The sequence below is a fragment of the Narcine bancroftii genome, chromosome 6 (assembly GCF_036971445.1).
Source record: "Narcine bancroftii isolate sNarBan1 chromosome 6, sNarBan1.hap1, whole genome shotgun sequence".
Taxonomy (NCBI): domain Eukaryota; kingdom Metazoa; phylum Chordata; class Chondrichthyes; order Torpediniformes; family Narcinidae; genus Narcine; species Narcine bancroftii.
This window is the reverse complement of record NC_091474.1, coordinates 22,018,855-22,032,825: the sequence shown is the minus strand read 5'-3', so window position 1 is coordinate 22,032,825 and position 13,971 is coordinate 22,018,855. Positions and strand designations below refer to the sequence as shown.

Genomic DNA, 13,971 nt, shown 5'->3' with positions numbered 1-13,971 from the left:
TAATACAGGTCATCTTCTCACAAAGAAACTTATTTATATACTGTATATTTCTTTTACAATGTTCATTTATAAATGTAATTTCAAGCATTACGCACTCTTTCTTTTGTAGTGAAACAAAATTGTTTACATTTTTGTCATGTCAGAGAATCATCCAATCACTGAAAAAGAAGATATTTAGCTATGACACTCCTATTTGCTTTGCAGATCTGTTCAGAGAAGAGCTCATCTTTCATCAACTGGCGTCATTAAAAGTGTGACTCAGGTCCCTGTTACCCATCTCAGTGTAACACAGGGCTCTTCAGTTTAAGCTTAAAAACTAGGGGCTGAATTATGACAAGCTGCTGAAGAGATAGTGAATTACAAAATATCCAGGAAATGCTCAGTTTATCAAAAGAACAGCACTGGTGAAAAAAACATCCTTTGCATGTTGATCTTATTTTGGTCAAACACTTGCTTTTTGGTTCAGATTTCAGATTTATTATCAGAGTACATAACATGATATCACATACAATCGGAGATTCCTTTTTCTGTTGGTGAGGCAGAATTATCGCTTATTGGTATTGCAAAAAAAAAGTGTTTAGTGTATACATGTAAACAAATAAAAAAACTTTAAACAGTTAACGAATATAAACAAACTGATTGCAATACAGAGATTTTTTTAAAAAATCAATAAAGTGCAGAAGTGAGAGTCCTTAAATGAGTCCCTGATTGAGTTTGTTGTTGAGGAGTCTGATGGTGGAGGGGGAGCAGCTGTTCCTGAACCTGTTGGTTTGAGTCTTGTGACACCGATACCCCTTTCCTGATGGTAGAAGTGAGAATAAAGCCTATGCTTTGTGGATCCTTGATGATTCTCTGACAGCAGTGTTCCCGTAGATGTTATTAGTAATAGGGAGGGTTTTGCCTGTGATGTCCTGCACTGTGTCCACTACCTTTTGGAGGGCTTTATGCTCGGGGTATTGGTGTCCCCATACCAGACTGTGAATCACCCGGTCAGCACACTTTCCATGACACCCCTTAGAAATTTTCCAGGGTTTCTGGTTTCATACCAAAGCTCCACAAACTACCTGTTGACTCACTGTTGTGGGATGTGCTTGTATGTAAATGACTGCCTAACGAAATCAGTTCATTCAAAATTGCAAATACATGGATTGGAAAAGTTTAGAGGAATATGGGAGATTGCAGGCAAATGGGACCAGCTCAGGTAGATAAATTTAAAATAAGCACATAATAAAGGAGAAATTCAGGAGGTCAAACAGTATACTTTATATAGCAAAAATAAAGATACAAAACCAACATTTTGGATGAGCCCTTCATCAAAGTATGAACAAAATGTGGGCAGGTGCCCGAACAAAATGGTGGGGGTGAGGGGGGGCAGGGGGAGGAGCACAGTCCCATAGGCAGGCGGTAATAGGTGGATAAGGGAAAGAGAGCACTCCAGCAAACAAGGGGAGGAGGGATGGCTCTGTGAATGGAGCGGGAAGTGGGTGGAGAGCTGGAGGAAAGAAGACAGAGGGATCAGGAAGAGCGGGAGAACAGGGAGTAGGCTAGTGAAAAGCAGAGTGCCCAGACAGAAAATTACATGTGCTCCTCCAATTTAGGGATGGACTTGTTTTGACAGTACATGAGGCCATGGACAGACTTGTCAGCGCAGGAGTGAGGTGCAGAATTGAAATGGCTGGCCACTGGGACATCCCCGTCAGGGATGTGGACAGAGCGAAGGTGCCCAATTAGACCCAGTTAACCTTTTGAAACTGGAGTACCCGGAGGAAACCCACTCAGAGAAAGGGAGAACATACAAACCCTCTACAAACAGTGCTGGATTTGAACACAAGTCCCGATCACCGGTGCTGTAGTAGCATTGTGCTAACAGCTATGCCAACGGTGCTGCCCAAACTTGGTCGACATGGGCTGTTTAAATGCTGTAAAACTCTGTGACTCTACAATGGGATCCAAGCTGGTTGGAAAGGTGGTTTGAGTTTTGAAAATAGTTCAGGCCTTATCACTTATTCCCTCTGATATTGTGGTGAATGTCTACCAAGCTGCCTGTCTCCTGAGAACATTTCCTGTTCATCACTTGCTGCATGACTGCTTTGGTGTGGCCATTTAATTTTTTTATTAATCAACACCCGCCAGTACAGCAAAATCTTGATTATCTGCAAGTGTAATAGCAGGTTAATTTACAGCAAATATGCAGTTGGATATCTTTAAATGGGTAAGCAGATTCTGGGCAGTTGCAACAGCTGGAACTCTTGTTACCTTGACACAAACGTGGAAATATAAGAACATAAGAACTAGGAGCAGGAGACGGCCATCCGGCCCATCGAGCCTGCTCCGTCATTCAATAAAATCATGGCTGATCTGATCATTGACTCAATTCCACCCACCTGCCTTTTCCACATATCCCTTAATTCCTTTTTTATGTAAAAATCTATCTTTCTAACTGAAGCTTAAATAAGTTTAATGAAGTAGCCTCAACTTCTTCCCTGAGCAGAGAATTCCATACATTCACTACCCTCTGAGATAAACAATTTTAAATCTACTCCCCTGAATCTTGAGACTGTGTCCTCTAGTTCTGGTCTCACCTACCAGTGAAAACAATTTTCCTACCTCTATCTTATCTATCCCCTTCATAATTTTATATGTTCTATAAGGTTCCGAAAATATTCTGAGACTGGTGGTGTATTTGAAAATTGTTTTTGCTTGATCATTAATCACCATATTCAACATAATAATTTATATTTCGACTACATTTTCCTTGAGAAAGAATTCTAGATTATTCCATTTGAGACGGTGGTGTTACTGGGTTGTTTTCCTTACTGGATATAATTAGATCAGTAGAGTACAGAGAAAATGTACTTCCATGTGCTATTACTCACACCTGTTATATTTTTTAAAAAATTAACCCTTGCATACTAATTATTATACATTACATTAAAAAAAAGCTCTATCTTCCTCTTTTGTGCCAGAGTTCAAACCACAAGTATCAAAGGCAGATTATAGACTAAAACTCTCTGCTCAACTATTACACATTAAACTACTGTATGTTAAATCAAATACTGTACTTCAAAAATTGTAATTCCTGTTCACCAAAGGTGTTGTATCAGATGTCCCCATCCCACAGCCTTGACATGTAATCTTCTTGACGCATTGTTGGCATGGCTTTGACCTTCTTCATTTCTGTCTCTGAGGTTGCGGTTTCATCAATGCACATTTTTGAAATACTTAAGCATGCACAAACAAGCATATCCAAAGTTCTAGTTCTCCTTTTTTAATTGGCAGTTAACATATCAGCCCCGACCTTGTTGACCTATGTTGGGTTCCAGTCTGACAACACTTTTATCTTAAAATTCCTATCCTTACATTCAGATCCCTTCATGACCTTGTCTGTTGGTAGCTAGATGAGTGGTGGGCAGATCAAACCAGATGAAGGGGAACAGAGAGAGGATATGTGGTAGGAGTTGGAAAGGAATGCAAAGGTGATGCCTGTTTACTTCTGTGAACCTACCAATTTAAAAAAATCGTAAAATGTTCATACATGATGAAAATCTAAAGAAAAATCTCTGAGATCCTGGAAACTCAAAATAAGAGCAGAAAATGCTGGAAATCCGCAGTGGGTGGGTGGTAACTGTGGAACAAGTTTTGGGTTGAAGATCCTTCATCAAAATCTGGAAGGAGAGACCGTTATTGTTAGTTCTATGTTGCAGAGAGGGTGCAGAAATTGATAGATAGGACAAAGGGAATATCTCCATTAGGGTGAGACCAGGATTGCCATGGGGATAAAGCATCTGGTTGAAAGGTTAATTCAGGATGTTAAAAAAGATAGCAAAGGAACATATAAAAATTCTGAAATACAGCGTTATTGGAAATGCCCAGTATATCAGGCTGGTAGGGAGAGAAAACTGATTCAATGTGGATAATCTCCACAGAACAGGTCAGTTCTGACACAATGAAAGAAGATGAGTTATATGAAAATATTGAAATCAAAACCAAGTCCAAAAGACTGTGAATTGTCAACATAACACCCACCTCTTAACTTCTTACCTTCCCCACCATCCAGGGACCACTAGAGTCCTTTCAGATAAAGCAGTGATTCACTTGCATTTGTTCTAATGTGTGTTACTGTACAGGTCTTCATAATGTGATCTACCTCGCATTGGATTCAGTGATTGTTTTGCAGAACACCAGTATTCTGTCCATAGGGGCAATCCAAAGCTAAGGTTTGGGAATGGCTTTTCATCTTCTGCTGGATGCATTTCAGCCTTACAGGTTCAGTGGGGAAATCAACAATTTCATCAGAATCAGAATTTATTGTCATTAACATGTCACAAAATTTGTTGTTTTGTGGATTATCACAGTGCCAACATTATATAAACCACCTTAAAAAAATTAAATAAAAATAGTGCAAGAAAAAGAAAATGTCAAAATGAGGAAGTGTCTGAGGTTCATTATTCATTCAGGAATCTGATGACGGAGGGGAAGAAGCTCTCCTTGTGCCGCTGAGAGCTCATATTACTCATTTTCTCAGTTTGTATCATGAATGGCCAGTTCTACAGCCACTCACCCATATGTTAAATTGACTAAGTTCTTCTCAAGCCTGACCTACTGAGACTTCCCTTCATCTCTACATATCACAGCTTTTCCATGTTCCTCTGCTTGCGTTCTCTCTCTTTCTCTAACCTCCTCATTGTCCTATCATTTAGATGGCTTCCTCAACAGCTTATCCCGACTGCAATCCTGGCTTCACCCGCTTAGACATATTCCCTTTGTCCTATCCATCCTTCAACCATCCTCTCTGCAACTTAAACCTAAGCTCTTTTCTTTCCTCCCCAGTTCTGAGGAAAGGCCTTTGACCTCGCAAGTTGTCTTTATGCGGATGCTGCCTGATCTACTGAGTGTTTCCTGCATTGTTCTGTATTTCTGTCGAGGTGATTAGTTGGAAAAATACTTCAAAGATCAGGCAGTATATGTGGAAAGAGAAGCAGAGAAAATATTTTGTGGCCATGATCTTTCATCAGCAGGAAATGTTAACTCTGATTCTCTCTCCACAGATGAAACCAGAACCCACTGAGTATTCATTCTATTTTAAAAAAATTTTTAGACATGCAGCACAGTAACTGGCTCTTTTGGTCCACGAGCCCATGACTCCCAATTACAACCAAATTAACATACAACCCCTGCACCTTTTGAAGGGTGGGAGGAAACCAGAGCACCTGGAGGAAACCCACGCAGACACGGGGAGAACCTACAAACTCCTTACAGACAGCGCCGGATTTGAAACCTGGTACCGATCGCTGGCGCTGGAACAGCTTTGGGCTACCAGTATGATAAACGTCCTGCCTCCTTTTACATTTCAGATCTCCAGTCTTCATAGATTCTTTTCATTTAAATTCAAGTCAGATAGTTATATTTAGTTTCCATCAAGTGTTACCACATATTTTCAGGTCCAGTTAAGGTGCAAGGAAGGGAAATGTAGTGGAAGACCACTGCTTCTAAACTGAATAGCATCGCGTGGGTTTGTCCCAGACCTTCTGCCTCTGCTGCGACATGTAGTATCAAAGACATAACGGGCAACTGGCAAGGGTTGACTTGTCATTTACTCGCATTCTGCACCCTTAATCACTCTGGAGAGAGGCGAGGAATCAGTGGAGCCAGCTGCATGCTGGGGAGTGAGGGCGTAAAACACATTATTCCTGCACTACTCGGTTCTGTTGTCCGTTCAATGGTGCCTTTGTCTGCAAAGAACTAGCACAGATTCCTTCTGTAAATTTCCTTTCCTTCCTTAATTCTCTCATTGTTCTGAGACAAAGGGCCTGTTGTCTAGGTTAAAATGTTAACCAAGTGGAGGAGAAAAAGTGGATGTGTTCTGTTAAGAGATGCAGAACAGTTTGCATCAGTGTTGATATCGAAAACTTGTCACATTTGTGAACAGTTTGTAAGTGCTGTTTGGTTTGGGTTTTGCACATTCATCTGAGCCACCTGTTCCTTTGGGAACATTCATCTGACCCACCTGTTCCTTTGGGAACATTCATCTGACCCACCTGTTCCTTTGTGTTCTTACATTCTACTTCTGGAACTATATCAGCCCCAACCTGCAGATGTTGAGATGCTTGATTTTATCAGCTACAGTATTCCTGCTTTATTCTCCTATAGAGGCTAAATCAGTATTAGTGCATTGCTGGGTGCTAGTGTTCACTGGTCGCTACTTTTCATTTTACCTCGTGTATTTTAATGACACGAAAAGAGTGTTCATGTTTATTCAAGTGTGAGTTTTGTCCTCAGCCATTGTGTAAACTTGTACATTCCTTTGCAAAGGTGGCGAAGGGATGATTTTATAGACGCATGTCAAATCATGAAGGGCTTGAACAAAGTCAGTGCTCTATCGTTTTCCCCAGAGTTAACAATTCTAAAACTGGAGGGGCACCATTTATGGTGAGAGGGGGAAGAGGGATCAAGAGTATCAACATCTCTGAAGATCTATCCTGGGGCCTCCATGTTGATGCGATCGCAAAGAAGATTTAGCAGTGGCTATACTTCATGAGGAGTTTGAGGAGATTTGGTGTGTCACCAAAGACTTGCAAATTTCTACAGGTATACTGTGGAAAGCATTCTGATTGGTGGTATCACTGTCCGGTATGGAGGTGCCAATACACAGGAGAGAAAATTTCTACAGGGATTGTATATTCTGCCAGCGCCATCATAGACATCAGTCTTCACTCCATCGAAGACATTTACAAGATACGGTATCTTAAGAAAGCAGCCTCTATCGTCAAGAACCATCACCACCCAGGCCATGCCCTCTTCTCACAGGTACCATCAGGAAGGAGGTACAGGAGACTGAAGATGAACACTTAATGGTACAAAAACAGCTTCTTCCCCTCCACCATCAGATTTCTGCCTTACTTTGACGTTTTCTTGCACTATTTATTTAATTTGTAAGGTGGTTGATGTTTGCAAGGTGATTCTACCGCCAAACAATGAATTTCTTGACATGTTCTTGACAATAAATTTGGATTCAGATTCTGAATCTTGTAATTGAAGCTTGTGAAGACTATGGGCCTTTACTGGTTACACACCACATCAATTTACTGCCACTGAAATATAGTAAAGTAATTTCTAAGCCAAGGTGTTGAGCATTTAGTGACCTCACTTGGCCCTAAAAGAGGTTGGATTGCTATGATTTGCCTTTCTCCTTGCAATAACAGTATTTGTTCTGAAACCTGAAAATTTTATCAGCATACTGGAGATTTTGTACCACATCCAGAGAATTTCCAGGATGTTTGTAACTCCAGCCAAGAGACTCTTTGTTTTACTGATTATGGATGAGGGGTGAGTGTTAATCAAGTGACAGGAAGGAATCTCCTGCAGATCTTTGGAATAAAACCATCTCCTTCTTTTATCCAATGTGTACTCTTTTGTGTTTGTTGGTTTTGGGCTTTGTGTATTTTTTGATTAATTGATGTAAAGCACTTTGGAGCAACATTTTGTTGTGTTTAAAATGTGTTATATAAATAAAATATTCAATTCAATTCAATCGCGCACCAGGACAGACAGTATATTAGTTCGACATCTCATATGGAAAAGAAAGGTGGGAATGTGGCTTAATAAGAAGATGTTGGCCTTAGAATCTAACTTTAGATTTAAAGTTAAAAGTTTATTATACATTTATCCCTTCATCAGAAATGAAATGCTTGCCTGACGTTATTATCCTTTGCAGGTTAAATGAAATCTTAGCATTTTTTAAAATCCCAAAACACTCACAAACAGGAAAAGGATGAAACACAAAGAATGTAGAAATGAACGTCTGGGCTTCACACAACTGAGTCACTGGCACACATCTTAAAGACATCGTGTGGTGGGTGTTTTCCTCCCCAGCAGGGAATTGAACCATTGTCTCCCAAGGAATGTTTGGGCTTCCGTTTTATTCACAGAGCAGACCTCCAGTTGCCCTTCGAGTGGGTGGGAAGGAGCAGCAAAGTTGTTGGAAGTATGAACAGGAGAGAGGAGAGGGTGCTCACCTGCAGTGAGAAGAGGAAGAAATATCCCTATGGTACGAGGGAAACCTTTCTGTCACTGGAATACTGTTAGGTTCTATCTTATAGAAATGCCATTCATTTTTTGTATTCATTCAAGGGTTGGAAAAGCTCTGGAAAGCTTTGTAAAAGCTCTGGGTAAAAGCTCTGGAAAGCTCTGAGTAAAAAATCACCCTGGTTTAAAAAGATGAACACTCAAAATGTGCTAACCTACAAAGCTCTGGAAAAAAAGGCCTGAGGTCAATTTAACAAATTGGTATTTTTGGACATAGATGGCCAAATAGCCTCCATTTATGCTATAACTTTTTATAATTCTATGTTAGGTATTTGTGAAGCTTCAGTTGTGATAAGTCGATCTGTCTTTTCCGTGTGGCCAAATGTTGCAGTTCCAAATCCATGACTTTTTTGACAAAATGATAAATTCTGATCTGTTCTGGGAGGTGAGCATCTTGCGGTGGTTAGGTTAAGAACTGCTACCAACACCAGTTCAAAATAATTTGGATTAGCCACTTTTGCAACATGTGGAAACTCTTAAGCTGTTGTCAGCCAAGTTTAAATGTTATTGCATCAATCGCCATGATTAGGGAATGAAGCTGCCAAAATCCTATCAGTATGTTGGCAGACACAACTCATAAATTAAGACTGAACCATGCAGTCATGACTCTGTTGAAATTCATTGATGAAGGAGGGAGGCTGTAAGCATTGGAACCAGGAACTTTGGATTTATTGACGACAGGCAGTTAATCCTTGACAATTTCAGGAATTTCCACTCATTTTAATGAATTCTGATCAGCTGGTTCAGTTCTGATCCACAGGAAAAGCTGCAGAGAAAGCATCTGATCTGTGAATCTTGAATCAAAGGAGGCCGTTCAGCCCATGATGTTTGCGCTAGCTCTTTGAAAGCTCCACTTAGGTATTAAAGGAGTCAAGGCATATTTAACTTTTAACATTTAATTTAATTTAGACATATAGGCCCTCCTGGCCCACCAAGCCTGTGCCGCCCAAATATAACATATATAACAATTACAGCACGGAAACAGGCCATTAGGCCCTTCTAGTCCGCAAATACCCCATACAAACCCCATACTTTTTGAAGGAAACCCACGCAGACAGGTGGAGAATGTACAAACTCATTACAGTATGCTGCAGATTCAAACTTGGGTCACTGGCACTGTGATAGCATTGTACTAACCACTACACTAACGGTTCCTCCCATCAATTCTATCCATGCCACCCATCTACGCTAACTGTGCCATCATATGGGGCTGGTCCTGAAACGTGGCGCAAAAAAATGAACGCCAGCCACAATCTTATTGAATAGTGGAACAGGCATAATGGGTGGAATCCAAATGCTCAAGTACTCCCAACAGTCTGGTTTTTTTTCCCCTTACCTATTTTTCTTGGCAGGACTGATCCATTCTTGCAAAGAACTTGATGTTTGTTTTGAGTTCAAGAAATAAGAGGATTATGAGAATTGCAATGCTTTACTGTCATCTTTAGTCACCAATTTCTCGACAGTGCCACACTTACATATTGCCACACTGTTATTGTCAGATGGGGCTGTGCTACAAGAATCAGAGTATGGAATGCTGGGCTTTACCCTTCCTTGGAAAACACTTTGGGAATGGGCCAGGGAGATCCAGCTACTTTTGATAATTTAATAATGAGGTTATTGTCATATACATTGTGCAATGTACCTAGGCACTACAATTGTTAATTGCCGCAGCTGGACAGTACTTTGCAAAACAAAAGAATCATAATTGTATATTTAACTGAATTAAAAAGGGACAATAAGGAGAAAAGACAGTGTAAGGGTGAGTTGTAGGATCTGGGGAGAGTTCTGCAGGCTGGAAGTCAATAAAGAGGATCATTTAAACAGTGAAGAAGATCACTGGGGGACTTCCTTAACTCTACTGATGACATTCACCGGCAGCTTTGCTTAATTAGGGCTCAAAGAATTATTGAGGATCCCCACCATCCATCACACATTATCTTTAGCCTTCTAAGGAGGGTCAGAAGCATTAAAATCTGAACTGAGTGGCTAGAAAATAGAATCAGAATCAGGTTTATTGTCATGAACATGTCATGAACCTTGATTTGCAGTAGCAGTATTGTGCATCACAGGAGCAAAATTGCTATAAATTACAAATCTGTTACTACAGATTTTAAAAAAGATAGTGCAAAAAATAGAAAAAGTGAGGTGGGTTCCATAGGTTCATTGTCCGTTCATAAATCTGATGGTGTAGGGAAAGAAAATGTTTTTGTTATTGTGTATATGGCTTCAGGCTCCTGTCCCTCCATCCTGAGAAAAGGGCATGGCCTAGGTGGTGAGGTTCCTTGATTATAGAGGATGCTTTCTTGAAACATCACAGCTTGAAGATGTCCTTAATGGAGTGAAGACCGATACCCATGATGGCGCTGGCCAAGTTAATGTAGACTTTTCCTGTCCTGTGCATTGGTATCCACATAGACACAGGGAGACCGTGCAACCTCTTCACAGACACCACCGAATTCAAACCCCAGTCTCTGACGCTGTAACTGCATTGCGCTAACCGCTAAGTTAACTGTGCCGCCCTAATGCTTACTGTGTCACCCTTGAACTTGAGTTCATGGGAATGGGGGAGAGAATAAAACTGGTGTTCTTGAGTGATGTTAAGTGCAAAGTCAGTGAGCCTGTTTCATAGTTCTTTGACTGTGTAAGAACATGTCTCAGAAACAATGGGAATTAAAATTTGATTTTCAGCCCGATGAGCTTAGCTGGTGCTTTTAATGTGCTGGATGTGACTTTGGAAAATTCTCAAACACTGAAGCAGCTGAGAGCCAACCGGAAATGATCCTTCACAATGCTGCTTTTCCACATGTGCAGCCAGGATTTCTTCCAAGATTTCTTCCCGCTCTCCTTTGTTGTATTAAAGAATGCCGGGGCCAGAATGGACAGACCAATAGAGTCTTATTGTGGGAGAGGCAAGTGTGGATCAGATATCCTTCGAGATTTTTGCCACAGCCTCCAGTGAAACGTCACCAACTTGGCCTTATAAATGAATTAATTGCTTCCAAAAATTGAAGAAGGAAAGGAATTCGACTAAAATAGATTATCAAAATTATTACCTCACTGTTGGTCATCGTGTATGCATATTGCCTGCTGCCTTTCCAACACTTAACTCACTTTGAAAGTATTTATTTGACTGCAAAATCTTTTGGTTCATCCCAAGGTCATGCTTTACAAATGCTAAAACAGCAGCGTCAGTGGAGAGGGGGGAGAGGGCATTAGGTTGAGGCCATGCATCAAGGCCTTGACCGTTAACAGCTCCATTTCTCCCCACTAATGCTGCTCCAGCTGATTGTTTTATGCATCTGCAGTTTAACTCCATTTTAAGGCTACAAGAGCACAAAGCAGGACATCTACTTTTCATTTGGAGAAAACTGTGATATTTATTTATCAATGGGATATGGATATGTTGCCAAGATCTGTATTTATTGTGCATTCCTATTTTCACCCAAATGTTTTGGCTTGCTAGGCATTTCAGAAAAGTTAAGGTCTGATCACATTGGTGTGTCACACATGGCTCCAGATTGCTTTTCTTGGAATTTATTAACTAGATTTTTAAATGCAGATTCTGTAGTTTCAATGTCACCACTACAGATGCTTCATTTTTATTCCAGACTTATTTAAATACTTAAATCTAAATTCCGTAGCTGCCACGATGAGTTTCAAACCTGTCTCTCTGATTAGTCGTCCAAGCCTCTGGATACGAGTACAGTTGCACTTCATTAATGGAGTGTTTTTGCTACTTAGAAAAGGGTGGTTATAAGATCAACTTGCACCTTGGCAGCTGAGCAACAATGCTGATAATTGGTTGGGATGGTATCAGAGATATCGTACTCATGGATTCTCTACCCCGGTGCTATCCTTTCCAGATCAAATAAGAATGAATCAAATAGGAAAGAGGTATCGGTGCCACAAGACTCACACCACCAGGTTCAGGAACAGCTGCTCCCCCTCCACCATCAGACTCCTCAACAACAAACTCAATCAGGGACTCATTTAAGGACACTTACTTTTGCACTTTATTGATTTTTTTTATATTCTCTCTCTAATGCACAGTCAATTTGTTTGTATTTCATTATCTGTTTACATTTCTTTATTTGTTCACGTGTATGTTGAGTCAGATTTTTTTGCGCTACCAATAAATCTGCCTCACCATTCATCGAGCTCACAGCTGATCTGGTCTGTGGACTCAGCTCCACTTCCTTGCCTTTTCCCCATAACTCTTAATTCCCCGATTATGCAAACATATTTGTGTCTTAAATCCAGTTCAAGTCAAGTCAAATCAAGTCACCCTCATTTATCATTCATACCATGCACACACAGTAAAGACAAAATTGTGTTTCAGTGAATGAGGCAGCCTCCACTGAGTACTGCATAGAATAACTAGTCTCTAAGAGAAGCAATTCCTTCTCATTTCTGTCTGAAATCTATTTTCCTGAATCTTGAGGCAATATCCTGGAGTTCTAGTCTCACCAGCCAGTGGAAACAACTTTCCTATCTCTATCTATCCCTTTCATAAATATACATGTTTCTATAAGGTCCCCTCACAATCTTCTAAACTCCAGTGAATACTGTCCCTGGCAACTCAATCTGTCCTCAAAGGGTAATCTCTTAGAATCTATCCGAAAATGAGGGGATTAACACACCTGGATTTATTGCATGGCAGACCCTCAAGAGCCTTGGAGGTGATTAACAGGCCATTTTAAAAAGAAGTATCATTGTGGTGGACAAGGACAAACCTTGAAGCAAATGGACAGTGAAATCTGCCTTGTTAATGTTGCCTTATTCCAAACTTGAACATGGTATAAGGCAATGGTATATTATATATTTCCAAGGAAATGTTTTCACTCTTCTCCCATTGACACTTTGCAATTCCTTTCCAGTCTTGTATCGATAATTTTGAGGAGATGGTGAGGCTGCTTCTGGACCACGGGACCAATGTAGATGCGACCGACAATGAGCTGTGGACTCCATTGCATGCAGCAGCAACATGTCGACATACCAATCTGGTGAAACTCCTGATAGAGCGGTCAGTTCCTCTCAGCTCGATTCTGGAGGAGGAAATCCTTATTTTAGCTAGGCAATTTAATCTGGTTGATTATGTCAGAGGTGAAAGCTATAGACCTGGCCACAAGGAAGTCCACATTTTTTCTTGGGTAATTGACCAATTAACATGCCCCATTGATGTCCAGTTAACCTACAGCCTGAGAGTGAAGGAGCTTCCTTCTAGCTTCATTGCTCTCTTAATTGGGAAATTAGCTGAAATTCAAATTTAGATATACAGGCCCTTCTGGCCCACAAGTCTGTGCTGCCTAATTACACCCATGTGACCTACAATCCCATACATTTTGAAACATTGGACCTCGCTTTGGAACTACTTAATTAAATTGCATTACTGTATATTCTCATGTAAAAGTCGAATTTTGTGGACCATTTTTTAAGGTTAAATTTATGGGACCAACTATTACATGGATCCTAATTTTGAGGGGCTGAAATTCACACTAGAATCCAAAATACCCTGTACCAATATCAATCCGAAGTCAGCAGAAGTCAAAATGATCTCTAAATGAATAAAGAACAAAAGCACAAAGAATTAAAGAATTAAAGAAACATTGTTGAGTTCCAGTGGGTGAATGGCTGGGTCTGAGATGAGTCCACTCTCAAGGCGTCGGGAACTCCGATGGGTGGGCGGCCAGGGCCAAGGTGTGTCCAATCTTGAGGTGTCGGGAACACCTATGGGTGGGCGGCCAGGGCCAAGGCGAGTCCACTTTTGAGGTGTCGTAAACTCTGAAGGGCGGGCAGCCAGGCCAATACCAGAGACTAGCATTGACTTTTACACAAGATATATGGAAAATACCAGATTTGTGGGCCAAAAATAGGGGTCGACCTTGA

At 40.7% G+C, this 13,971-nt stretch overlaps 1 protein-coding gene across 4 annotated transcripts in view; it reads left to right on the top strand.

Moving 5' to 3' along the window:
* Window positions 1–13,971, top strand: part of LOC138735794 (protein phosphatase 1 regulatory inhibitor subunit 16B-like) — a 139,100-nt gene that overhangs the window by 93,094 nt on the left and 32,035 nt on the right. For all 4 annotated transcript variants that reach the window (XM_069884223.1, XM_069884224.1, XM_069884225.1 and 1 more), the window contains one exon: window positions 12,963–13,108. In XM_069884223.1, the coding sequence (XP_069740324.1) occupies window positions 12,963–13,108 (146 nt within the window). The remainder of the gene's footprint in view (window positions 1–12,962; window positions 13,109–13,971) is intronic.